Source organism: Mobula hypostoma, chromosome X1 (assembly GCF_963921235.1).
Source record: "Mobula hypostoma chromosome X1, sMobHyp1.1, whole genome shotgun sequence".
Classification (NCBI taxonomy): Eukaryota; Metazoa; Chordata; class Chondrichthyes; order Myliobatiformes; family Myliobatidae; genus Mobula; species Mobula hypostoma.
In genome coordinates this window covers 25,732,899-25,759,930 of record NC_086128.1, presented here as the reverse complement: position 1 = coordinate 25,759,930, position 27,032 = coordinate 25,732,899, and the positions used below count along the sequence as shown (strand labels likewise).

Sequence of the window (27,032 nt, the reverse complement as noted above, 5' to 3'; positions counted from 1 at the left end):
GAGAGACATTGAGGTTCTGGTCAGGAGAAAGGAGGAGGCATGGGTCAGGTCCAAGGAACTGGGATCAAGTGAATCCTGGGAGGAGTATAGGGGATAAAGGAGTGTACTCAAGGAGGGCGAAAAGGGAACAAAAGATGGCTTTGGAAGAGAAAGTTGAGAAAAACCCAAAGAGATTTTATAAGGACATTAAGAAGAAAATAGTAACTAGATAGAAAATGAGGTCCTTCAAAGACCAAGATGATCACATTTGTGTGGAGCTACAGGAGATGGGTGATGTCCTCAATGAGTATTTCTCCTCTGTTTTATTGTGGAGAAAGAGATGTAGACTTTGAAACTTAAGATAGTTAGTGGGGAGGTATTGGGATAGTCCATATTATAGCAGAGGAGGTACTGGATGTCTTAAAACTTCTGAAGGTAGATAAATCTCTGGACATGATCAGTTATAGCCAAGAACACTGTGGGAGCGCAAACACGAGGAAATCTGCAGATGCTGGAATTTCATTCAACACACATCAAAGTTGCTGGTGAATGCAGCAGGCCAGGCAGTATCTCTAGGAAGAGGTACAGTCGACGTTTCAGGCCGAGACCCTCTGTCAGGACTAACTGAAAGAAGAGCTAGTAAGAGATTTGAAAGTGGGAGGGTTATCAGAATGGGAATGGGACGTGGAACTAAAATGTGTGGCCACTAGGAGATCCTGCTTTCTCTAGCGGACAGAGCGTAGGTTTTCAGCCTGCTGCATTCACCAGCAACTTTAGCACTGTGGGAGGCTAGGGAAGAAATCATGGGAGTTCTGGCTGGGAGATACATATGCATCATTATTAGCCACAGGTGAGCTGCCGGTAGAATGGAGAGTAGTGAAGGTTGTGTGCTTAGTTAAGACTCTTGCAAATTTCTATAGATGTATGGTAAGGAGCATTCTGACTGGTTGCATCACAGCCTGATGTGGAGGCCCCAATGCACAGGATGGAAAGAGGCTGCAGATGGTTGTAGACTCAGTCAGTTCCATCACAGGCACAACCCTCCCCCCGTCAAGGACATCTTCAAGCAGTGCCTCAAGAAGGCGGCATCCATTAGTAAAGACTCTCATCATCTTTGTGCTACCACCATTGGGGAGGAGGTACAGGAGCCTGAAGACCCACATTCAATTATTCAAGTACAGCTTCTTCCCCTCCACCATCAGATTTCGGAATGGTCCATACACCCATCAATACTATGTCAAAATTTCACTTTTGAAGGCCTCCCACTTACCAAGTACATCTTTGCCTGAAAACATCCTATCCCAATCCACACTTGCCAGATCCTTTCTGTTAATACCAAAATTGGCCTTTCTCCAATTTAGAATCTCAGCCCAAGGACCAGACCTATCTTTTCCCATAGCAACCTTGAAACTATTAGCATTATGGTTACTAAATGCAAGGTATTCCCCTACACAAATTTTTGTGACCTGCCCTGTCTCACTCCGTAACAGGAGACCTAGTATCACACTCTCTAGTTGGAACTTCCCTGTACACATTTGACAAACCCTATCCCATCCAGTCATTTTTACAGTATGACAGTCCCAGTCAATATGTGGAAAGTTAAAATCACTTACTATCACAACCTTATGTTTTTTCCAACAGTCTGCGATCCCTCTACAAATTTGTTCCTCTAAATCCCCCAGACCATTGGGTGGTCTGTTATATAATCCCACTAACATTGTCATACCTTTCCTATTCCTCAGTTCTACCCATAAATCATTAGTTGAGCTCTCCGGTCTGTCTTGATTGAGCACTGCTGTGACATTTTCCCTGACTAGTAATGCCATCCCTTCCTCCCCCTTTAATCCCTCCTGCTCTGTCACGTCTAAAACAACGGAACCACAGAACGCTGAGTTGCCCGTCCTGTCCCGTCTGCAACCAAATCTAACTAATGGCTGCAATGTCATAATTCCACGTGCTGATCCATGTCCTGAGCTCATCCACCTTTCCTGCAACACTCCTTGCATTGAAATATTCGCAGCTCAGAACATTAGTCCCACCACGCCCAACCTCTTCATTCCTGACCTTGTACGTACTGTAGGTCTAATAACATCTTTCTCCACAACCTCTCCACCATCTGTTCTGCTCTGGTTCCCGTACCCCTATGACTCTGGATTAAACCCCAGCTTCCCCCCACTGACTACACCATGATGACCAAAACACAATATTCTAAATGCAGCCTCACCAACATCCTGTACACTGCACCACGACCTCCCGACTTTTATAGTCAATGCCCTGACTGTTGAAGGCCAACATGCCAAAAGCCCTTCTTCACCGCCCTGTCTATCTGCGACACCACATTCAGGAAACCATGCACTTGTGCTCGACAGCACTCCCCAGGGAGAGTGTTGCCTATTTTAGTGCAAACTTACTAACCGTGCTTTACCCCATCTCATCCTAATTGTTCATGTAAGATCCCAGCACCAGCCCCTGTGGCACACCACTAGACACAGGCCTCCTGTTGGTGAAACAACCCTCCACTTTCACCCTCTTCTCCTTGTCACTGAGCCAATGAAGTGTTCCACAGGCCGGGAAATTGGCAGCATCACCATCAGGCCCTCTGAGTGGCTGACTTCTGGAAAATGGATCCCTGATCTGCAGGCAGGTCAGGACCTGTTCAAGTGTGGGTTTCTGTGATCCCAATGTTTGAAGAACTGTGGGCCAAGGTGGGAGACAGCTGAAGCACAGTTTAACTGGGACTGTTGTGGATGGTGGGGCAGGCTGCAGGGTGAATGCTTCTTCCCGGCCCTCCATTACACGAGTGTTGTTGAGTGACAGCCAATAGCACAGTCTGACACTGACAGGTGGTCACATTGTGACATCCACCTCCATCAGCTTGGCAGCCGCATTACCAATCTCGATTAGATTGGGTTGAACAAATCTTTTGACAGAAATAAACCCAAAAGGTTGCCAGAATATTGCTCTGGTGGAAGTCAGAGTTCAACCTATCAGGCTGGAAGCAGATTGACAACACTGACATGCTGGGGCAGCAGACTGTCGCTGAGAGAGCAGCTTGCAACAGGAAGCAAAAGCCATCCGAGCGACAAGGCTCAGTGTTACTTCATTTGGATGGGTGACCTCAACATCCCCATCCGTCCCTCAACCTCACATCAAGGACAAAGTTATTCTTGAACAACAGATGCACACACACACACACACACACACACACACACACACACACACACACACACACACACACTCTCTCTCTCTCACACACACACACACACACACACACTCTCTCTCTCTCACACACACACATACTCTCTCTCACACACATACACACTCACCTAGACACAGTCACACACACTCTCACACATGCACATACAGAGATACACAATCTCTCACACAGACACACACACACACACACACACACACTCTCTCTCTCACACACACACACACACACACACACACACACACACACACACACTCTCTCTCTCACACACACACATACTCTCTCTCACACACATACACACTCACCTAGACACAGTCACACACACTCTCACACATGCACATACAGAGATACACAATCTCTCACACAGACACACACACATACAGACACACACACTCTCTGACACAGACACAGATTCACACACACAGACACACACACACAAATACACACACAGAGACTCACCCAGACACACACAAACACACCCACACACAGACACAGTCACACATATACAGACACACACACACTCACACAGACATACACACACACAGACTCATCTAGACACACACACACACGCAGAGACACACACACAGGCGCACATACAGACATACACAGACGCACACACAGACACATACACTGAGACACTCACATACACACAGGCCCACACACACATATACATTCTCAGAGGGACACACTAAAAATCCAAGAATTATGCCATACACATAATGCCTGCAAGAAAGATATCAGCCCACAGCCCACCACAGCACCACAGCTGGAACTGATCTGGACATTAGCTGTCAGCTGGGGCTTTGCTCTTTCCAGCTCAGTGTATCTGTCTGGTTTTCTCAAACTGGATTTGCATCTCTCAACCTCAATCCAACACCTGGTGAATAAGTGAGTAAACAACATTTGCAACACTTCCTGAGACACACACACTCACACACACACACACACTCACAATTCAGATTATTACTGTTGCTGTCTGTTGGAGAAGTGAACTCTGATTATGGTACTAATTATGATGGACGAGTGCAGAGGAGGTTCACCAGGGTGTTGCCTGATCTGGAGGACTGTTGTTACGAGGAGAGTTTGGAGTGGCTGGGTCTCTTCCTTGGAGTGGCAGAGGCTGCCTGGGGTGGTCGTGAAAGCAGATATGATAAAGGCATTCAAGAGTTTTTTAGAGAGGTACATGAATGGAGAGATATGGACTAACTCAAGAGGGGCGACCCTTTGGAACAGAGGTACGGAGGAATTTTTTAGCCGGAGAGTAGTGAATCTGTGGAATGCTCTGCCACAGACAGCTGTGGAGGCCAAGACTGTGGGTATATTTAAAGCGAAAATTGATACTTTCCTGATTAGTCAGGGCATTATAGGTTATGGCGAGAGGGTAGGTGTATGGGATTGAGTGGGATCTGGGATCATCCCTGATGGAATGGCGGAGCAGAATTGATGGGCTGAATGGCCTAATTCTGCTCCATTGTCTTTTGGTCTTATGGTCTGATAAGGATGGCAGAGAGGATTGGAGGCTGAATATTGGCAAAAGGGAGAAGGCAGAGAGGCACGTTCTCTGAGGATGGGTGGACTGAAAACACCCATCTCTGTGCTATGTGTTTCGTGTACAGATAGGAGAGTAAACTCTTACACTGTGTAAAGTGTTCCCTGTATCGGAGGTGTATAAAACTAGAGGGCACAGATTTTGGGTGGGAGGGGGAGGGATTTAGTGGGGATCTGAGGGGGAGTTTCTTCACCCAGAGAGTGGTGAGTCTCTGGAACACACCGCTGGAGAGAGCAGCGGCGGCAGAGTCACGGACAGAACCAATCCTGCTCCTAGCCTGGTCAACCCGTGGGTGGGGATAGGTCTGGGGATGTTGAGTGATGCTCGGGAGGAGAGTGAGGGTTTGGCTCCTGTGACTTCTGCAGGTTGGGTTTGCCTGCAATGATTTTTAGGGTGGATGGTAAAAAATTAATCTTTGTGCTAGTTTACTATCTTCTCCACTGCGGCCTGGCCTTGAGCGTACATGACTGGGACAGTGAGAATGCAAAATCCTGTGGGAGGACAAAGCAGCAGCTGTGAGAGCACAACCGCGGGACATGAAAGCCAGGTGAATACATGCGAAGAGTGATGACTGGTTCTGCTTCAGAGGTTCAGCTGCTCTCAATGTATTGGTCCACTTACTGCAACATTTCACACGAGGAGAGAGGGTATAAAATAGAGCATTTGGGACTTGAAGGTAGTCTTTGAGGCCTCATTAACAGGCTGCTCGTGAACAACCGCATGGATTCAGCAGAACAGGAGATGTGCTGCAGTGCAAGAGGGGCCCACGCATAGATAGATAAATATATTTTAATGCTAATGCTTGCTATTCTGTCCGAATAAACAAAGCTTTGTAGTTCAAAGTAAATAATTGTAATCTGTGGTTTTCTGCCCTGCAGAGCTGTATCTGAGAATCTTTAGGTGTAATGTAACAGCAGGGGGCAGCAGGTTGGATAATTAAGGCTGAGACAAAAGAATTTGCGTGTTCAAAAGGCATGCAGGGACTCAGGTGGAAATTAGAGGGTCGAGAGGGTAGTGAGTGAATAGGATGGGAACAACCTGAGCAGCCGTACCCCAGTGTGACACAATGACAGACAGATCACCATTATGGTACCCCAATGTTGTACAGTGATGCACCCGACTTACTGGTACTGTACCCCGGTGTTATACAGTGACAGACCAGTCCCCACCGGTACCGTACCCCAGTGTTACACAGTGACGGACCTGTCCCCACCGGTACTGTACCCCGGTGTTATACAGTGACAGACCCATCCCCACCGGTACCGTGCCCCGGTGTTATACAGTGACAGACCAGTCCCCACCGGTACCGTACCCCAGTGTTACACAGTGACGGACCTGTCCCCACCGGTACCGTACCCCGGTGTTATACAGTGACAGACCCATCCCCACTGGTACCGTGCCCCGGTATTATACAGTGACGGACCCGTCCCCACCGGTACCATGCCCCAGTGTTATACCGTGACGGACCCATCCCCACCGGTACCGTGCCCCGGTGTTATACAGTGACAGACCTGTCCCCACCGGTACCATACCCCGGTGTTATACAGTGACAGACCTGTCCCCACCGGTACCATACCCCGGTGTTATACAGTGACAGACCAGTCCCCACCGGTACCGTGCCCCGGTGTTATAGAAACATACAGACATAGAAAATAGGTGCAGGAGTAGGCCCTTCGGCCCTTCGAGCCTGCACTGCCATTCAATATGATCATGGCTGATCATCCAACTCAGAACCCTGTACCTGCCTTCTCTCCATACCCCCTGATCCCTTTAGCCACAAGGGCCATATCTAACTCCCTCTTAAATACAGCCAATGAACTGACCTCAACTGTTTCCTGTGGCAGAGAATTCCACAGATTCACCACTCTCTGTGTGAAGAAGTTTTTCCTCATCTCGGTCCTAAAAGGCTTCCCCTTTATCCTCAATCTGTGACCCCTCGTTCTGAACTTCCCCAACATCGGGAACAATCTTCCTGCATCTAGCCTGTCCAATCCCTTTAGGATCTTATACGTTTCAATCAGATCCCCCCTCAATCTTCTAAATTCCAATGAGTATAAGCCTAGTCGATCCAGTCTTTCATCATATGAAAGTCCTGCCATCCCAGGAATCAATCTGGTGAACCTTCTTTGTATTCCCTCTATGGCAAGGATATCTTTCCTCAGATTAGGGGACCAAAACTGCACACAATACTCCAGGTGTGGTCTCACCAAGGCCTTGTACAACTGCAGTAGAACCTCTCTGCTCCTGTACTCGAATCCTCTCGCTATAAATGCCAGCATACCATTCGCCTTTTTCACCGCCTGCTGTACCTGCATGCCCGCTTTCAATGACTGGTGTACAATGACACCCAGTTCTGGTTGCACCTCCCCTTTTCCTAATCGGCCACCATTCAGATAATAATCTGTTTTCCTGTTCTTGCCACCAAAGTGGATAACCTCACATTTCTCCACATTAAATTGCATCTGCCATGAGTTTGCCCACTCACCTAACCTATCCAAGTCACCCTGCATCTTCTTAGCATCCTCCTCACAGCTAACACTGCTGCCCAGCTTCGTGTCATCCGCAAACTTGGAGATGCTGCATTTAATTCCCTCGTCTAAGTCATTAATATATATTGTAAACAACTGGGGTCCCAGCACTGAGCCTTGCGGTACCCCACTAGTCACTGCCTGCTATTCTGAAAAGGTCCCGTTTATTCCCACTCTTTGCTTCCTGTCTGCCAACCAATTCTCCATCCACATCAATACCATACCCCCAATACTGTGTGCTTTAAGTTTGCACACTAATCTCCTGTGTGGGACCTTGTCAAAAGCCTTTTGAAAATCCAAATATACCACATCCACTGGTTCTCCCCTATCCACTCTAGTAGTTACATCCTCAAAAAATTCTATGAGATTCGTCAGACGTGATTTTCCTTTCACAAATCCATGCTGATTTTGTCCGATGATTTCACCGCTTTCCAAACGTGCTGTTATCACATCTTTGATAATTGACTCTAACATTTTCCACACCACCGATGTTAGGCTAACTGGTCTATAATTCCCCGGTTTCTCTCTCCCTCCTTTTTTAAAAAAGCGGGGTTACATTAGCCACCCTCCAATCCTCAGGAACTAATCCAGAATCTAAAGAGTTTTGAAAAATTATCACTAATGCATCCACTATTTCTTGGGCTACTTCCTTAAGCATTCTGGGATGCAGACCATATGGCCCTGGGGATTTATCTGCCTTTAATCCCTTCAATTTACCTAACACCACTTCCCTACTAACATGTATTTCGCTCAGTTCCTCCATCTCACTAGACCCTCGGTCCCCTACTATTTCCGGAAGATTATTTATGTTCTCCTTAGTGAAGACAGAACCAAAATAGTTATTCAATTGGTCTGCCATGTCCTTGTTCCCCATGATCAATTCACCTATTTCTGACTGTAAGCGACCTACATTTGTCTTAACCAATCTTTTTCTTTTCACATATCTATAAAAGCTTTTACAGTCAGTTTTTATGTTCCCTGCCAGTTTTCTCTCATAATCTTTTTTTCCCTTTCCTAATTAAGCCCTTTGTCCTCCTCTGCTGGACTCTGAATTTTCTCCCAGTCCTCAGGTGTGCTGCTTTTTCTGGCTAATTTGTATGTTTCTTCTTTGGAATTGATACTATCCCTAATTTCCCTTGTCAGCCACGGGTGCACTGCCTTCCCTGGGTTATTCTTTTGCCAAACTGGAATGAACAAATGTTGTAGTTCATCCATGTGATCTTTAAATGCTTGCCATTGCATATCCACCATCAACCCTTTAAGTATCATTTGCCAGTCTATCTTAGCTAATTCACATCTCATACCTTCAAAGTTACCCTTCTTTAAGTTCAGAACCTTTGTTACTGAATTAACTATATCACTCTCCATCTTAATGAAGAATTCCACCATATTATGGTCACTCTTACCCAAGGGGCCTCGCATGACTAGATTGCTAACTAACCCATCCTCATTGTTCAATACCCAGTCTAGAATGACCGATCCCCACCGGTACTGTACCCCAGTGTTATACAGTGACAGACCCGTCCCCACTGGTACCGTACCCCGGTGTTACACGGTGACGGACCCGTCCCCACTGGTACCGTACCCCAGTGTTATACAGTGACAGACCCGTCCCCACCGGTACTGTACCCATTTTATACAGTGACATACCCATCCCCACCAGTACTGTACCCCAGTATTATACAGTGACAGACCCGTCCCCACTGGTACCATACCCCGGTGTTACACAGTGACGGACCCGTCCCCACTGGTACCGTACCCCAGTGTTATACAGTGACAGACCCGTCCCCACCGGTACTGTACCCATTTTATACAGTGACATACCCATCCCCACCAGTACCATACCCCAGTATTATACAGTGACAGACCCATCCCCACTGGTACCGTACCCCGGTGTTACACAGTGACAGACCCGTCCCCACTGGTACCGTACCCCGGTGTTATACAGTGACAGACCCATCCCCACCAGTACCGTACCCCAGTATTATACAGTGACAGACCCGTCCCCACTGGTACCGTACCCCGGTGTTACACAGTGACAGACCCGTCCCCACTGGTACCATACCCCGGTGTTATACAGTGACAGACCCATCCCCACCAGTACCGTACCCCAGTATTATACAGTGACAGACCCATCCCCACCAGTACCGTACCCCAGTATTATACAGTGACAGACCTGTCCCCACTGGTACTGTACCCCGGTGTTACACAGTGACAGACCCGTCCCCACTGGTACTGTACCCCGGTGTTGTACAGTGACAGACCCGTCCCCACTGGTACCGTACCCTGGTGTTATACATCGACAGACCCGTCCCCACCAGTACCGTACCCCGGTGTTATACAGTGACAGACCCGTCCCCACTGGTACCGTACCCCGGTGTTATACAGTGACAGACCCGTCCCCACCGGTACCGTACCCCAGTGTTACACAGTGACGGACCCGTCCCCACTGGTACCGTACCCTGGTGTTATACATCGACAGACCCGTCCCCACCAGTACCGTACCCCGGTGTTATACAGTGACAGACCCGTCCCCACTGGTACTGTACCCCAGTGTTACACAGTGACGGACCCGTCCCCACTGGTACTGTACCCCAGTGTTATACAGTGACAGACCCGTCCCCACCGGTACCGTACCCCGGTGTTATACAGTGACAGACCCGTCCCCACCGGTACCGTACCCCAGTGTTACACAGCGACAGACCTGTCCCCACCGGTACCGTACCCCGGTGTTACACAGTGACAGATCCGTCCCCACCGGTACCGTACCCCGGTGTTACACAGTGACAGACCCGTCCCCACTGGTACCATACCCCGGTGTTATACAGTGACAGACCCGTCCCCACCGGTACCGTACCCCAGTATTATACAGTGACAGACCTGTCCCCACTGGTACCGTACCCCGGTGTTACACAGTGACAGACCCGTCCCCACTGGTACTGTACCCCGGTGTTGTACAGTGACAGACCCGTCCCCACTGGTACTGTACCCATTTTATACAGTGACAGACCCGTCCCCACTGGTACCGTACCCTGGTGTTATACATCGACAGACCCGTCCCCACCAGTACCGTACCCCGGTGTTATACAGTGACAGACCCGTCCCCACCGGTACTGTACCCATTTTATACAGTGACAGACCCGTCCCCACCGGTACTGTACCCATTTTATACAGTGACAGACCCGTCCCCACCGGTACTGTACCCATTTTATACAGTGACAGACCCGTCCCCACCAGCTGCAGAAGCTGCAGAAGATCGTGAACACGGCACAACATATCACACAAACCAATCTTCCGTCCGTGGACTCACTTTACACCACACACTGTCGGAGCAGTGCTGCCAGGATAATCAAGGACCCGACCCACCCAGCCAACACACTTTTCATCCCTCTTCCCTCCGGGAGAAGGCTCAGGAGCCTGAAGACTCGTACGGCCAGATTTAGACCATAAGACCATGAGACAAAGGAGCAGAAGACGGCCATTCGGCCCATCAAGTCTGCTTCGCCATTTTATCATGAACTGATCCATTCTCCTATTTAGTCCCACTCCCTGGCTTTCCCACCATAACCTTTGATGCCCTGGCTACTCAGATACCTATCAATCTCTGCCTTAAATACTCCCAATGACTTGGCCTCCACTGCTGCCTGTGGCAACAAATTCCATAGATTCACCACCCTCTGACTAAAAAAATTTCTTCGCATTTCTGTTCTGAATGGGTGCCCTTCAATCCTTAAGTCATGCCCTCTCGTACTAGACTCCCCCATCATGGGAAACAACTTTGCCACATCCACTCTGTCCATGCCTTTCAACATTCAAAATGTTTCTATGAGGTCTCCCCTCATTCCTCTGAACTCCAAGGAAGACAGTCCAAGAGCGGACAAACGTTCCTCATATGTTAACCCTCTCATTCCCGGAATCATTCCAGTGAATCTTCTCTGTACCCTCTCCAACATCTGCACATCCTTTCTTAAATAAGGAGACCAAAACTGCCCACAGTACTCCAAGTGAGGTCTCACCAGCGCCTTATAGAGCCTCAACATCACATCCCTGCTCCTATACTCTATTCCTCTAGAAATGAATGCCAACATTGCATTTGCCTTCTTCACCACCAACTCAACCTAGGAACCACCGACTCAATTTGGGAACAGCTTCCTTCCAACTGTGATAAGACTGGTGAATGGATCCTGACCCGGATCTGGGCCACACCCTCCAAATATCCGGACCTGCCTCTTGGTGATTATGCACTACCTTGCTTTCCATTTTTCTATTTTCTATTTATGATTTATAATTTAAATTTTTAATATTAAATATCGATTTGTAATTCAGGGAGCGGAAAGCGCAGAATCAAATATCGCTGTGATGATTGTACGTTCTAGTATCAATTGTTTGGCGACAATGAAGTATAAAGTATAAAGTTCTGTATCCTGGTGTTATACAGTGACAGACCCGTCCCCACCGGTACCGTACCCCGGTGTTACACAGTGACAGACCCGTCCCCACCGGTACCGTACCCCGGTATTACACAGTGACAGACACGTCCCCACCGGTACCGTACCCCGGTGTTGTACAGTGACAGACCTGTCCCCACCGGTACCGTACCCCGGTATTACACAGTGACAGACACGTCCCCACCAGTACCGTACCCCGGTGTTACACAGTGACAGACACGTCCCCACCGGTACCGTACCCCGGTGTTGGACAGTGACGGACCCGTCCCCACCGGGACCGTACCCCGGTGTTGTACAGTGACAGACCCGTCCCCACCGGTACCGTACCCCGGTGTTACACAGTGACAGACACGTCCCCACCGGTACCGTACCCTGGTATTACACAGTGACAGACACGTCCCCACCGGTACCGTACCCCGGTATTACACAGTGACAGACACGTCCCCACCGGTACCGTACCCCGGTGTTGGACAGTGACGGACCCGTCCCCACCGGGACCGTACCCCGGTGTTGTACAGTGACAGACCCGTCCCCACCGGTACCGTACCCCGGTGTTACACAGTGACAGACACGTCCCCACTGGTACCGTCCCCCGGTGTTGTACAGTGACAGACCCGTCCCCACCGGTACCGTACCCCAGTGTTACACAGTGACGGACCCGTCCCCACCGGTACCGTACCCTGGTGTTATACAGTGACAGACACATCCCCACCGGTACCGTACCCCAGTGTTACACAGTGACAGACCCGTCCCCACCGGTACTGTCCCCCAGTGTTAATACGGCGACAGACCCGTCCCCACCGGTACCGTACCCCGGTGTTACACAGCGACAGACCCATCCCCACCGGTACCGTACCCTGGTGTTATACAGTGACAGACACATCCCCACCGGTACCGTACCCCGGTGTTACACAGTGACAGACCCGTCCCCACCGGTACTGTCCCCCGGTGTTAATATGGCGACAGACCCGTCCCCACCGGTACCGTGCCCTGGTGTTACACAGTGACAGACCCGTCCCCACCGGTACCGTACCCCGGTATTGCACAGTGACAGACCCGTCCCCACCGGTACCGTGTCCCAGTGTTACACAGTGACAGACCCCTCCAGTTTATACTTTCTCCTTTCATTTGATTTATCAAAGTATTAGACAGATTACACGCCATCTGCCACCTCTCCTGCTGTATCTTCAACTGATATATTCTTTGAGTCTCCTTTACACTGTGGAAGACTTTGTTATTAAAATTATGCAAAACCTCTCCCATTTTTTATTTGTTTCCACACACAGATGGCTGTGCTGACCTTTAAGGGGACCTGTTCTCTTGCTTGTTACCCATTCACTTTCAATATACCATTATACTTTTATGCTCTTCCACTTTCCCTGCAGACAATCTTGCCCAGACAATCTTAAGATCCTACCTGATAGCTCCAAAATTTGCTCTGCCCCAGTCAAGGGGCTTAACCTGTGAACCTATCCATAATAGGACTTTGGCCACTGGTTCCAAATTGCTCCAGTACTGACATCTCAGCCACTGGCCCTGCTCCATTTCCTGAGCATATGATGAGTTTTGCCCACTCCCTTGTCGGGCCCTTGATGAACTGCCTGGTGACACTTTCCTGAACATGCTTAACCCTTTCCACCTCATCTGAGCCCTCAGCACTATGACATGCCCAGTCTATATTAAAAAAGTGTTTAAAAAATCTCTGGTACGACAGCCCAAATATTCTTGCCACTTTCTGCAGTGTCTCTGTACATTTGTTCCTCTAATTCCCATTGAGATTTGGGAGACTATAGTACAATCCCAACAAAGTGATTCCGCTCCCCCACCCCAATTTCTCAGCTGCATCTTTGGAGCCTCACTGGACGATCCCTGAGTAATTTATTCTCGGTTTACAGCATAATCTTCTCCTTCATCAGAAATGTTGGAAGATCATTCCAAACTTCTGCTGCCTTTCATGACCTAGTGCTTATGATGTCACCCTGATTGGCCTTTTTCAATGCTGAAGCTTCAGTTTCCAGCAGAGGAAATCTTCCAACCTCATTAGCTCCTGTGTTATTCTGAACCCTTCAGCCACATCACCCCTTACTCTTCTCCGTCCAAATAACACAACCTTGGTTTTGCAACGAGCCTTCATCGTGTAACATTTTGACTGTAATATCATCCAAGCGTAAGTGCCACACCTCATTCAAGTGAACTCTTCCTGTCACACCAGAATGCAGAACTTGCACTTTCTTACCACTGTTCTAGAAGAATGCACACTTATGCCTTTACATGAGCTGCATGATTTCCTTCAAAGGGTGGACCTAACTGTCCAGTTTCTTGGAGCTTAAGATGGCCCAAGCTGCAAACAAGGAACTGTGGCTCAAACGTACTATCTGAAAACATACACTCACCTTCTTAATGTTGTAAATTCGAACGAGCACTCCTTTCGCTCGATCATTCAGAATGGAAAGTTTCTCGGCAAACTTGTGCTGCAATATTCGTGACATCTCTGCACAAGGCAAGTGTGCCTGAGAGCTGGCCGGGCGACACAGAGACACCAGCGTCCGCCTTGAAAACCAGGCTCCAAAGTCTGTGGGCCCACCTCCACTCTGCGTTCATTGGTGGAGCAGATCCCTTCACAGAAAGGAGAAGTGTTTGAAGACTTTCGACTGGTCCGCTGTCCCGTCAGCTGAATCTCAAGCAGCCCTTTTGCCACAAGCCACTTCCTTCCTCTCTGATCTTCCTCAAACATGACAGCTACTGGCTGCCATCTTACAGCTCTGAGGTGAAGGTCCAATGATGTGATGCAGGAACAGCAGGCCCTGCTGAAACAGGCAACAGGCCGTGAGATCAGAGCCCAGAGGCTGAGCAATGAAGCAAGAGAGCTTCGTGAGAGCTCTAATGACAGGAATGTACTTTGGGAACATTTAAAGCCAGAATAAATGTGACATTGTTCAGCAGAAAGACCCCTTATCAATACTAAGTTAAGCATTTGTATGAGGTGATGTCTTTTATGTCCACTTGTTTCGCCCACCAATCTCCTTTTTCCCACTTGAGAATATTGTTCTTGGACTACAGTTCAGCATTTAACACACACATCAAAGTTGCTGGTGAACGCAGCAGGCCAGGCAGCATCTGTAGGAAGAGGTGCAGTCGACGTTTCAGGCCGAGACCCTTCGTCAGGACTAACTGAAGGAAGAATTAGTAAGAGATTTGAAAGTGGGAGGGGGAGGGGGAGATCCAAAATGATAGGAGAAGACAGGAGGGGGAGGGATGGAGCCAAGAGCTGGACAGGTGATTGGCAAAAGGGATATGAGAGGATCATGGGACAGGAGGTCCAGGAAGAAAGACAAGTGGGGGGAACCCAGAGGATGGGCAAGGGGTATAGTCAGAGGGACAGAGGGAGAAAAAGGAGAGTGAGAGAAAGAATGTGTGTATAAAAATAAGAAACAGATGGGGTACGAGGGGGAGGTGGGGCATCAGCGGAAGTTAGAGAAGTCGATATTCATGCCATCAGGTTGGAGGCTACCCAGACAGAATATAAGGTGTTGTTCCTCCAACCTGAGTGTGGCTTCATCTTTACAGTAGAGGAGGCCGTGGATAGACATGTCAGAATGGGAATGGGATGTGGAATTAAAATGTGTGGCCACTGGGAGATCCTGTTTCTCTAGCAGACAGAGCGTAGATGTTCAGCAAAGCGGTCTCCCAGTCTGCGTCGGGTCTCGCCAATATATAAAAGGCTACATCGGGAGCACCGGACGCAGTATATCACCCCAGTCGACTCACAGGTGAAGTGTTGCCTCACCTGGAAGGACTGTTTGGGGCCCTGAATGGTGGTAAGGGAGGAAGTGTAAGGGCATGTGTAGCACTTGTTCCACTTACAAGGTTAAGTGCCAGGAGGGAGATCAGTGAGGAGGGATGGGGGGGACGAATGGACAAGGGAGTTGCGTAGGGAGCGATCCCCACAGAAAGCGGGGGGGGGAGGGAAAGATGTGCACCATAGTGCACATATGATTCAACACCACAGTTCCCTTCAGGCTTGACAAGAAGCTCAGGGATCTTGGCCTTCACCCTGCCTTGTGTAGCTGGATCTTGGACTTCTTGTCAGATCGCCGGCAGATGGTAAGAGTGGGCTCCTTCACCTCTGTCCCTCTGACCCTCAACACACGTGCCCCCCAGGGCTGTGTCCTGTGCCTCTCCTTTACTCTCTGTATACCCATGACTGTGTCGCCATCCACAGCTCCAATCTGCTAATTAAATTTGCTGATGATACTACACTGATTGGCCAAATCGCAAATAATGATGAGGCAGCCTACAGAGAAGAAGTCATCACCCTGACACAGTGGTGTCAAGAAAACAACCTCTCCCTCAATGTCACAAAAACAAAGGAGCTGGTTGTGGACTACAGGAGGAATGGAGATTGGCTAACCCCTATTGACAGCAATGGATCTAGGGTTGAGAGGGTGAACAGCTTTAAGTTCCTCAGCATACACATCACTGAGGTTCTCGCGTGGTCTGTACATACCGGCTGTGTGGTGACAAAAGCACAACAGTGCCTCTTTCACCTCAGACGGTTGAGGAAGTTTGGTATGGGCCCCCAAACCTAAGAACTTTCTACAGGGGCACAATTGAGAGCATCCTGACTGGCTGCATCACTGCCTGGTATGGGAACTCTACCTCCCTCAATCACAGGACTCTGCAGAGTGGTGTGGACAGCCCAGCACATCTGTAGTTGTGAACATCCCATGATCCAGGGTGTTTACAAAGACAGGTGTGTAAAAAAGCCCTAAAAGAGCACTGGGGACCCGGGTCACCCCAACCACAAACTGTTCCAGCTGCTACCATTGGGGAAATGGTACCGCAGCATAAAAGCCAGGGAACAGGCTCCGGGACAGTTTCTTCAACCAGGCCATCAGACATTAATTCACACTGGCACAATTGTATTTCTATGTTATATTGACTGTCTTGATGAACATGCTATTTATTACAAGTCACTATAAATTGCACATTGCACATTTAGACGGACACATAACATAAATATTTTCACTCCTCCTGTATGCGAAGGATGTAAGAAATAAAGTCAATTCAAATTCTTTATGATCTACCTCATACTGTCAGCAAAGGTCACCATGTTACACTCTGTCTCCCATGGAAGTTATCAATACAGTTGTCACATTAACTCCTGGAGAAGCCTGAGACTGACAGTCTCACAGTTTTTAGTTTGATACTTAATCCTTGGCATTCTACAAGACTGTCTGTGTGGTTGGGGGTGACGAGGAATGTCTGAGACTGCAGGAAAATGTCAGTGGACTGGTGAAATGAGATGACTGTGTAAGATGGATTCAATGGATGAAGAGTGAGGTGATGTTCAACATTTACACTCAGAGACCACTTCATTAGCCGCAAGTCAGAGGAGAATGGCCAGACAGGAGGGAACTGGATATCAACAATTCAAGAGTCAAGATGTAGTAAAGTGGATCAGCAAATCTGCGGATAGCACCAAGACTGGGGGTGTAGTGGACAGTGAGGAAGGCTAGCAATGCTTGCAGCAGGATCTGGACCAGCTGGTAAAATGGGCTAAAAAAAAGCTGATGGAATTTAATGCAGGCAAGCGCAAGTGTGAGATGTTGCACTTTGGGAGGGCAAACCAGGGAAGAACTTGCACGGTGAGCAGTAGAGCACTGCGGAGTGCAGAAATACAGACCCATAATTCCTTGGAAGTGGCGTCAGAGGTAGATAGGGTCATAGAGAGAGCTTCTGGCACATTGGCCTTCATACTTTAGATCAAGGTATTGAACACAGGGGATGTTATCTTGAAGTTGTATAAGACATTGGTGAGGGCTAATTTGGAGTGTTGTGTGCCGTTTTTGGTCACCTCCCTACAGGAGAGATGTCAATAAGATTGAAAGAGTGCAAAGAAAATTTACAAGGATGTTGCCAGGACTTGAGGACCTGAGTCATAAGGAAAGATTGAATCGGTTAGGACTTTATTCCCTGGAGCGTAGAAGAATGAGGGGAGATTTGATATGATAGAGGCATACAAAATTATGAGGGGTATAGATAGGGTAAGTGCAAGCAGGCTTTTTCTACTAAGGTGGGGTGAGACTTGAACTAGATGTCAGGGGTTCAGGGTGAAATGTGAAATTGTTCATCCCAGTTTGGCAAAAGAATAAATCAAGGAAGGTAGTGCACCCATGGCTGACAAGGGAAATTAGGGATAGTATCAATTCCAAAGAAGAAACATACAAATTAGCCAGAGAAAGTGGCTCACTTGAGGACTGGGAGAAATTCAGAGTTCAGCAGAGGAGGACAAAGGGCTTAATTAGGAAGGGGAAAAAAGATTATGAGAGAAAACTGGCAGGGAACATAAAAACTGACTGTAAAAGCTTTTATAGACATGTGAAAAGAAAAAGATTGGTTAAGACAAATGTAGGTCCCCTACAGACAGAAACAGGTGAATTGATTATGGGGAGCAAGGACATGGCAGACCAATTGAATAACTACTTTGGTTCTGTCTTCACTAAGGAGGACATAAATAATCTTCTGGAAATAGTAGGGGACAGAGGGTCCAGTGAGATGGAGGAACTGAGGGAAATACATGTTAGTAGGGAAGTGGTGTTAGGTAAATTGAAGGGATTAAAGGTAGATAAATCCCCAGGGCCATATGGTCTGCATCCCAGAGTGCTTAAGGAAGTAGCCCAAGAAATAGTGGATGCATAAGTGATAATTTTTCAAAACTCTTTAGATTTTGGATTAGTTCCTGAGGATTGGAGGGTGGCTAATGTAACCCCACTTTTTAAAAAAGGAGGGAGAGAGAAACCGGGGAATTATAGACCAGTTAGCCTAACGTCGGTGGTGGGGAAAATGCTAGAGTCAGTTATCAAAGATGTGATAACAGCACATTTGGAAATCGGTGAAATCATCGGACAAAGTCAGCATGGATTTGTGAAAGGAAAATCATGTCTGACGAATCTCATAGAATTTTTTGAGGATGTAACTAGTAGAGTGGATAGGGGAGAACCAGTGGATGTGGTATATTTGGATTTTCAAAAGGCTTTTGACAAGGTCCCACACAGGAGATTAGTGTGCAAACTTAAAGCACACGGTATTGGGGGTAAGGTATTGATGTGGATAGAGAATTGGTTAGCAGACAGGAAGCAAAGGGTGGGAATAAACGGAACCTTTTCAGAATGGCAGGCGGTGACTAGTGGGGTACCGCAAGGCTCAGTGCTGGGACCCCAGTTGTTTACAATATATATTAATGACTTGGATGAGGGAATTAAATGCAGCATCTCCAAGTTTGCGGATGACACGAAGCTGGGTGGCAGTGTTAGCAGTGAGGAGGATGGTAAGAGGATGCAGGGTGACTTGGATAGGTTGGGTGAGTGGGCAAATTCATGGCAGATGCAATTTAATGTGGATAAATGTAAAGTTATCCACTTTGGTGGCAAAAATAGGAAAACAGATTATTATCTGAATGGTGGCCGATTAGGAAAAGGGGAGGTGCAACGAGACCTGGGTGTCATTATACACCGGTCATTGAAAGTGGGCATGCAGGTACAGCAGGTGGTGAAAAAGGTGAATGGTATGCTGGCATTCATAGCAAGAAGATTCGAGTACAGGAGCAGGGAGGGACTACTGCAGTTGTACAAGGCCTTGGTGAGACCACACCTGGAGTATTGTGTGCAGTTTTGGTCCCCTAATCTGAGGAAAGACATCCTTGCCAAAGAGGGAGTACAAAGAAGGTTCACCAGATTGATTCCTGGGATGGCAGGACTTTCATATGATGAAAGACTGGATCAACTAGGCTTATACTCTCTGGAATTTAGAAGATTGAGGGGGGATCTGATTGAAACATATAAAATTCTAAAGGGATTGGACAGGCTAGATGCAGGAAGATTGTTCCCGATGTTGGGGAAGTCCAGAACGAGGGGTCACAGTCTGAGGGTAAAGGGGAAGCCTTTTAGGACTGAGATGAGGAAAAACTTCTTCACACAGAGAGTGGTGAATCTGTGGAATTCTCTGCCACAGGAAACAGTTGAGGCCAGTTCATTGGCTATATTTAAGAGGGAGTTAGATATGGCCCTTGTGGCTAAAGGGATCGGGGGTATGGAGAGAAGGCAGGTACAGGGTTCTGAGTTGGATGATCAGCCATGATCATACTGAATGGCGGTGCAGGCTCAAAGGGCCGAATGGCCTACTCCTGCACCTATTTTCTATGTTTCTATGAGGGGGAATTTCTTCACTTAGAGGATAGTGAGAGTGTGGAATGAGGCATATGGGGGGCAATGGTTCAGGTGCAGCTCGATGGGACAAGGCAGATTAATAGTTTGGGTCAAAGGGCCTGTTTCTATGCTGTAATGTTCTATGACTCTATAATTCTTCTATAAAGACAACAGTAACTCAGATAACTGTGCTTTACAACAGGGGTGTGCAGAAGAGCATCCCTGAAGCGGATGGGCTACAGCAGCAGAAGATCACGAACATACACTCATTGGCCACTTTATTAGGTGCAGGAGTTACCAAATAAAATGGCCACCGAGTGTATGTACTGCAAATGATTTGGATAAGATAATACAAGACATGGTTAGTAAGTTTGTGGATGTCACAAAAATACGTGGTATCGAAGACAGTGAAGGTTGTCAAAAATTATAGGGGGATCTTGATCAGACGGGTAAATGGGCCAAGGATTGGCAGATAAAGGTGAGTTATTGCTGTTTGGGAGGTCAAACCAGGTCGGACTTTCACAGTGAAAAGTCAGGCCTTGGAGTGTGTTGCAGAATAGAGGGAGTTCAGGTAGATGATTCCATGAAAATGGTGTCACAGGTAGACAGGATGGTGAAGAAAGCTTTTGGCACACTGACAGTCAGTCAGGGCACTGAGTACAGAAGCTGGAAGGTTATTTTGCACTTGTACAAGATAACAATTTTGGTCGCCCTGTTATAGGAAAGATGTTATTAAACTAAAAAGATAATGGAAAACATTTATGAGGATGTTGCCAACACTTGAGGGATTGAGTTATGGGGAGAGGTTATGGTAGGAGAAAGAGGGATGATCTCACAGAGGTGTATAAAATCATGAGTGGGAGAGAACAGAGAATACACGCAGTAACAGGCCCTTCAGCGCACAGTGTTGTGTTGAACCAATTAAATTAGTAATCAGATGGCCAACTAAAGTGAACCCTTCCACCTTCACAATGTCCATATCCTTCCATTACCCTCACATTCATGTGCCTTTCTGAACGTCTCTGAAAAGGTCGTAATGAATCTTCCTCTACTAGTACCCTGGCATCACATTCCAGGCACCCACAAATCTGGTTGGGTTGAGGTGTTCCCCGATCTTGGCAATTTACCTTCAAGTGTTTTGTCACCGTGAGAGGAGACATCGTCAGTGCACTGCTGATCGTGGTGTGCCCTCCGAATGCTTGGCCTTTATATGCTTTTCAATCAGCTGACTGGACGTCATTTCAGAGACTCAGTTGCGATGTGGGGAGGAAATCTCGTCGCTGATCGGCTGGGTGATGAACTTCGTGCGTTATGGTCTGGAATTTTCGTCGCACAATTGAGTTTTCAGGCTTTTGTATCTTCTGCCCAATGGGGGGGGGGGAGGGGAAGAAGAGAGAAAATCTGGTGTGGGTGGGGTCCTTGGTTATTCTGGCTGTTTTACTGAGGCAGTGGGAAGTGCAGACAGAGTCTGTGGAGGCGAGGCTGGTTTCTGTGATGTGCTGAGCTGTGTCCACAACTCTCTGCGGTTTCTTGGTAGTCACAGGCAGAGCAGTTTTCTGTACCAAGCTGTGATGTTTCAGGGCAGGATGCTTTCTGTGGTGGATTACTAAAAATCTTCCTGACGAAGGGTCTCGGCCTGAAACGTCGACTGTACCTCTTCCTAGAAATGCTGCCTGGCCTGCTGTGTTCACCAGCAACTTTGATGTGTGTTACTTGAATTTCCAGCATCTGCAGAATTCCTGTTGTTTACTAAAAATCTTTTCTTTTTTAACATTTAAGAATAAATTGGACAGATACATGGATGGGAGGTGTATGGAGGGATATGGTCCGTGTGCAGGTCAGTGGGACTAGGCAGAAAATGGTTCAGCACAGCCAAGATGGGCCAAAAGGCCTGTTTCTGTGCTGTAGTTTCTATGGTTCTATGGTTCTAAATCGGTGGCCACCTGAGGAAGTAGAGGCATTGGTGAGCATTCCTGGCAGTGACGTCAATATGGTTGGACCAACCAGGACAGGCTTTCGGTCCGAAAAGTCAATTGTTTACTCTTTATCATGGATGCTGCCTGGCCTGCTGAGTTCCTCCAGCGTCTCGTGTGGTTTGCCTTGGATTTCCAGCATCTGCAGATTTTGTCCTGCTTGTGAGGCTATTGGTGTTGTTCACTCCGAGGAACCTGAAGCCCTCTACCCTCTCAAACTCTACCCAGGAACATGTACAGCTCTTGTGTTTTGTTGACATTGAAGGAAAGGTTGTTGCCATGCAACCATGTTACCAAGAGCTCTGTCTCCTTTCCGTAGGCTGACTCATCATTATTTGAGATATGGCCAACTATGGCGGTATCATCTGCAAACTTGTAAATGGAGTTGGTCAGGAAGTCAAGGATCCAGTAACAAAGGGAGGTGTTGACTTCCAGAGTCTGGAGGTTTTGGTGATGAACTTGCTTGGAATTACAGGGATAGTATTGAAGGCAGAGCTGTAGTCAATCAACAATAGTCTAACATACATTAGGTGTCTTCACTGTCCAGATGCCCCAGAGGTGAGTGTAGGACCAGGGAGATGGCGTTTCAGTGATAGGTGAATTGCAGTGGGTTGAGGTTGTCTGGGAGGATGGAATTAATATGAGCCGTGACCAGCTTCCTGAAACACTTCATGATGGTGGATGTCAGTAGTTGTTAAAGCACGTTACCTTATTTTTTCTTAGGTAGTGGGATGATAGTGACCTTCTTAAAGCAGGTGGGAACTACATATTAAAGAAGGCAACCAGAATTATATGTAATACTCCAGATTTGGCCTAATCCAGAGTTTCATAATGATACAACATAACTTCCTGACTCTTGACCTCAATTCCTCGAATAATAAAGGTAAGCATACCATTTGCCTCCTTTATCACCCGTTAAGTTATAAAGCCACACTTGTGGCGGTATGGACTTGGACCCCAAAATCCTCCTGTACATCAGTGTCTGTTGGTCCTGCTGTTAATTGTGTACTCTTCCTTTGCATTTGATCTCCTAAAGTGCAACACCTCACATTTGGCCGGGATAAACTCCATCTGCCATTTCTCCCCCATATCTGCAACTGGTCTATATCCCGTTGTATTCTTTGACAGTCTTCAACATGGTCCACTACACTGTGAACTTTTGTATATCTGCAAACTTACTAACCCACCCACATTTTCATCCAGGTCATTTATATGCACTTAGTGGCCATTTTATTAGCCTGTGCACCTGCTCTTTAATGCTAATACCCAATCAGCCAATCATGTGGCTGCAGCTCGGTGCATAAGAGCATGCAGACATGGTCGAGAGGTTCAGCTGCTGTTCAGACCAAACATCAGAGTGGGGAAGAAATGTGATCGAAGTGACTTTGACTGTGGAATGATTGTTGGTGCCAGTCGGGGTGGTTTGAGTATCGCAGAAACTGCTGATCTCCTGGAATTTTCTCACACAACAGTCACTAGGGTTTACAGAGAGTGGTGTGAAAAACAAAAAAAAATCCAGTGACCGGCAGTTCTGTGGTGACAATACCTTGTTAATCCGAGAGGTCAGAGGAGAATGGCCAGACTGGTTTAAGCTAACGGGAAGGTGACTAACTCAAATAACCACACATTATAACAGTGGTTATAGCCAGGGGTGGTAGTGAGGATAAGCTCCCACTATCTATTAAGTGCTCCCGATGGCGTGCACCTCAAATGGCTTCTGACAAACAAGTCCAGCTCTTGGTCTTCATGTGTAGCTTAGCTACTAAGCCCAGTGGAACTGTTTCTACTGACAGGAGAAGGGGCAAAGGCGGGCTACTATTGCCTTAAAACCAGTCGCTTCGGGTAGATAGGGCTCATCAGCCATGCTCGGCAGCTCATCTAGGAGAAGGGAAGCTCTGATCTTAGACCTCTGCTACCTTGCTTCTTTACCCACTCATGGGGAAGGCTTCGGGAGTAAACCCTGAGGGAAAAATCCAGAGCTGGACTCCCTAAAGTAGTCCTACATTGAGTTCAATGCTTAATCCTTAAGCCTGATTTATACTTCTGCGTCAACTCCACGCCGTGAGTACTGCGTCGCCGCAAACCCTATGCAGAGCTGATGCGGAGTCCTACGCCACAGCCTGACGCGCACCTCTCCCGAAATGTAACTGCACGTCACGGCAATGCAGACCGCAACAACTGTGATTGGTCCGCTTGGTAGCATCGCATTTCCTCCTACGCTGCAATAGCTTCCCATTGGGCGACTGAAGGGCAGGGAAGGAACTCTGGCTGCAATGCTTTCCATAAAGCTTTACAGACCTCCGAAATTATGGAGGACACATTTCGCTTTTACGAAAAAAGGCGCTCGCTTTAAACTTGTTTACCCCGAAAGGACTACCATGACCATGAAGCCTTTCGCGGGCAGGCGTGTGCGCATGCGTGACGTGCCCGAATTGCAGAGCGACGCAGACACACCAACGCACAAGTATAAATGCTCACAACGTGCGTAGGCCACTTGCACAGGTTACAGCGTCGAGTTGACGCAGAAGTATAAACCAGGCTTAATCCTTCTACTCAACATTCCCACCAATGAAGGCCTGTACTGCCCCCATGTGGCTGTCATGGGGAGAGTGGCTTCAAGGCCCATTTCTCATTCCTGCAGCACAGGTCATCTGAATACCGGCCCAAGCCCTTGCACTTTGCACGTTAGCACCGCTTACTCTTTACAGGCTGGACACAAACACTGCTGTATGCCTTGTTTCATCCAATTTTTGCAACTTCTTAGGAAGGAAGCCTGAATAGCTGCTGAGGCTAACTGCAATACTGTTTTAGTGGGCCACAAATCAACTAACTTCAAAGGAAATCATGGAAACACAATAAATAGATCTTTACCCCAAATAGGCCTGGTGGACTTAATGCTGAGATTGATTCTTTAGGGGCACAGTTTACCTCCCTGTTCCCCTAACCACTGAATCATTATTCCATTGAACAAATTCATGCTCCTCACACTGAGGTAGTCAGTTAATGATTTAACAATCCAGCCTTCCTGGTACATTTCAGATACAGCTATCAAACTACTTTCCCATTTGAATGAGGGAAAAAATGCAAACCAGCCGTCAGTTTTCTTCCTCAATTTCAATCCATCATCAGCCCTTTCCCTCACAGATTGTAGTGGGAGACCAGATGACTTCTTCACTTAGGAGCCTGGACCTTAAAAGCCCAGGAGTTAACGACACAATCACACACTGTTGTAACATTTGGGATCAAAGAATCATGCACCAATTCCAGTTTCCAGATGGGAGTAAGTGAATTGAATTAACTTTATTTCTTACATCCTTCACATACATCAGGAGTAAAAATCTTTACGTTATGTCTCTGTCTAAATGTGTAATGTGCAATCATAGTAATTTATAATAATTTATAATAAAGGAACAGTCAATATAATATACTAATATACACTCAAATCAGCGTGAGTTAATCAGTCTGATGGCCTGGTGGAAGAAGCTGTCCCAGAGCTTGTTGGTCCTGGCTTTTATGCTGTGGTACTGTTTCCTGGATGGTAGCAGCCGGAACAGTTTGTGGTTGGGGTGACTCGGGTCCCCAGTGATCCTTTGGCCCTTTTTACATACCTGTCTTTGTAAATGTCCTGAGTCATGGGAAGTTCACAACTACAGATGCGCTGGGCTGTCCACACCACTCTCTGAACAGTCCTGCAATTGAGGGAGGTACAGTTCCCATACCAGATAGTGATACAGCCAGTCAGTAATTGTGCCCCCGTAGAAAGTTCTTGGGATTTGGGGAGCCATACCAAGCTTCCTCAACTGTCTCAGGTGAAAGAGGCGCTGTTGTGCCTTTTTCACCACACAACTGGTATGTGCAGACCACGTAAGGTCCTCGGTGATGTGGATGCCAAGGAACTTAAAGCTGTTCACCCTCTCAACCCCGGATCCATTGATGTCCATATGGGTTAGTCCATCTCCATTCCTCCTGTAGTCCACAACCAGCTCCTACAGTAAGTATATACTGTATATGTCCATTAAATAGTTAAGTTAAGTTAAGTAGTGCAAAACAAAAACGGAATGAAAAGTAGTTTGGTAGTGTTGGTGGGTTCAGTAACACGAGGAATTCTGCAGATGCAGATGCTGGAGGTCCTGACGAAGGGTCTCGGCCCGAAACGTCGACTGTACCTTTTCCTAGAGATGCTGCCTGGCCTGCTGCGTTCACCAGCAACTTTGATGTGTGTTGCTTGATGGGTTCAGTGTCCATTTAGGAGTTTACTGTAAAAGGAGCAGCACTGATAGAGGTAGGGGCACTGTGCTCACAGTTTATTCCTCATCATCCTTCATATTGCATTGCAATATTTCATGGTGTTCGCAGACTTGCTGCGTCCCAATTGGCCTGTGTATCTTCATTCTTCAAGAACTATTTCCAGCAGAAATGATATTGTGCCATCAGCAGTGAAAATCAGCAGGATCTTGATAAACTGCTCAGCATGACTGCAGCCCGGCCCATCTCGGCTCCTCGAAGTAAACACTGCCAGCATTGCATTCCCTGGGTGACTGACACTTATAGCTTTGCAAACAGATTAACCAAATGGTTTACACACAAGGATAACATCAAAGATAACATCAGAATCAGTTTACATCTATAAACTGGGAAGGCATTGCACTCAATGGACCTGGAGGAAATCTGCTCAAGAGGGAGCTGCACTACATGAGAATGACCTCCACTGTGCCACAGAGAACTAGTGGCAGCTGTGAGAGGAGAGAATGAACAATCAAAAGACCCAACAACTCACCACAACCAGCACCCACTCTTGCCCACACTGCACCAGAATATGTGGATCCTGGATTGGCCTCTACAGATACCCGAAGACCCACCAAAAGGAGAGCATCACACTCAGCTCGAGTGATTGCACAAGGTATACAAAGGGGAGAATCATCTAACATCAGACAGGCTCCAGAGAGACATCTTTGATGGCTACCCTCATTAACCCAGTTTTATTCGCCGCTTTCAGATTTTCCGAGGCAGAACAAGGGGAACCAATCCCTTGAATTTCCAGCATCTGCAGAATTCCTGTTGTTCCTTACCAGTATTTGGCTGCATGTAAGCAAGTGGGAACTGGTTCAGCGCTTGACAACTGCAAGAAGTGTGGGAG

The 27,032-nt window shown here is 47.5% G+C and overlaps 1 protein-coding gene across 1 annotated transcript in view; it reads right to left on the bottom strand.

Annotated features, from left to right (window-relative positions):
- Nucleotides 1-14,278, bottom strand: part of LOC134340473 (nck-associated protein 1-like) — a 111,461-nt gene extending 97,183 nt beyond the window's left edge. The window contains exon 1 of the mRNA XM_063037780.1: nucleotides 14,109-14,278. Coding sequence (XP_062893850.1) covers nucleotides 14,109-14,204 — 96 coding nt within the window. The 5' untranslated portion in view covers nucleotides 14,205-14,278. The remainder of the gene's footprint in view (nucleotides 1-14,108) is intronic.
- Between the last annotated feature and the right edge of the window lie 12,754 nt (nucleotides 14,279-27,032).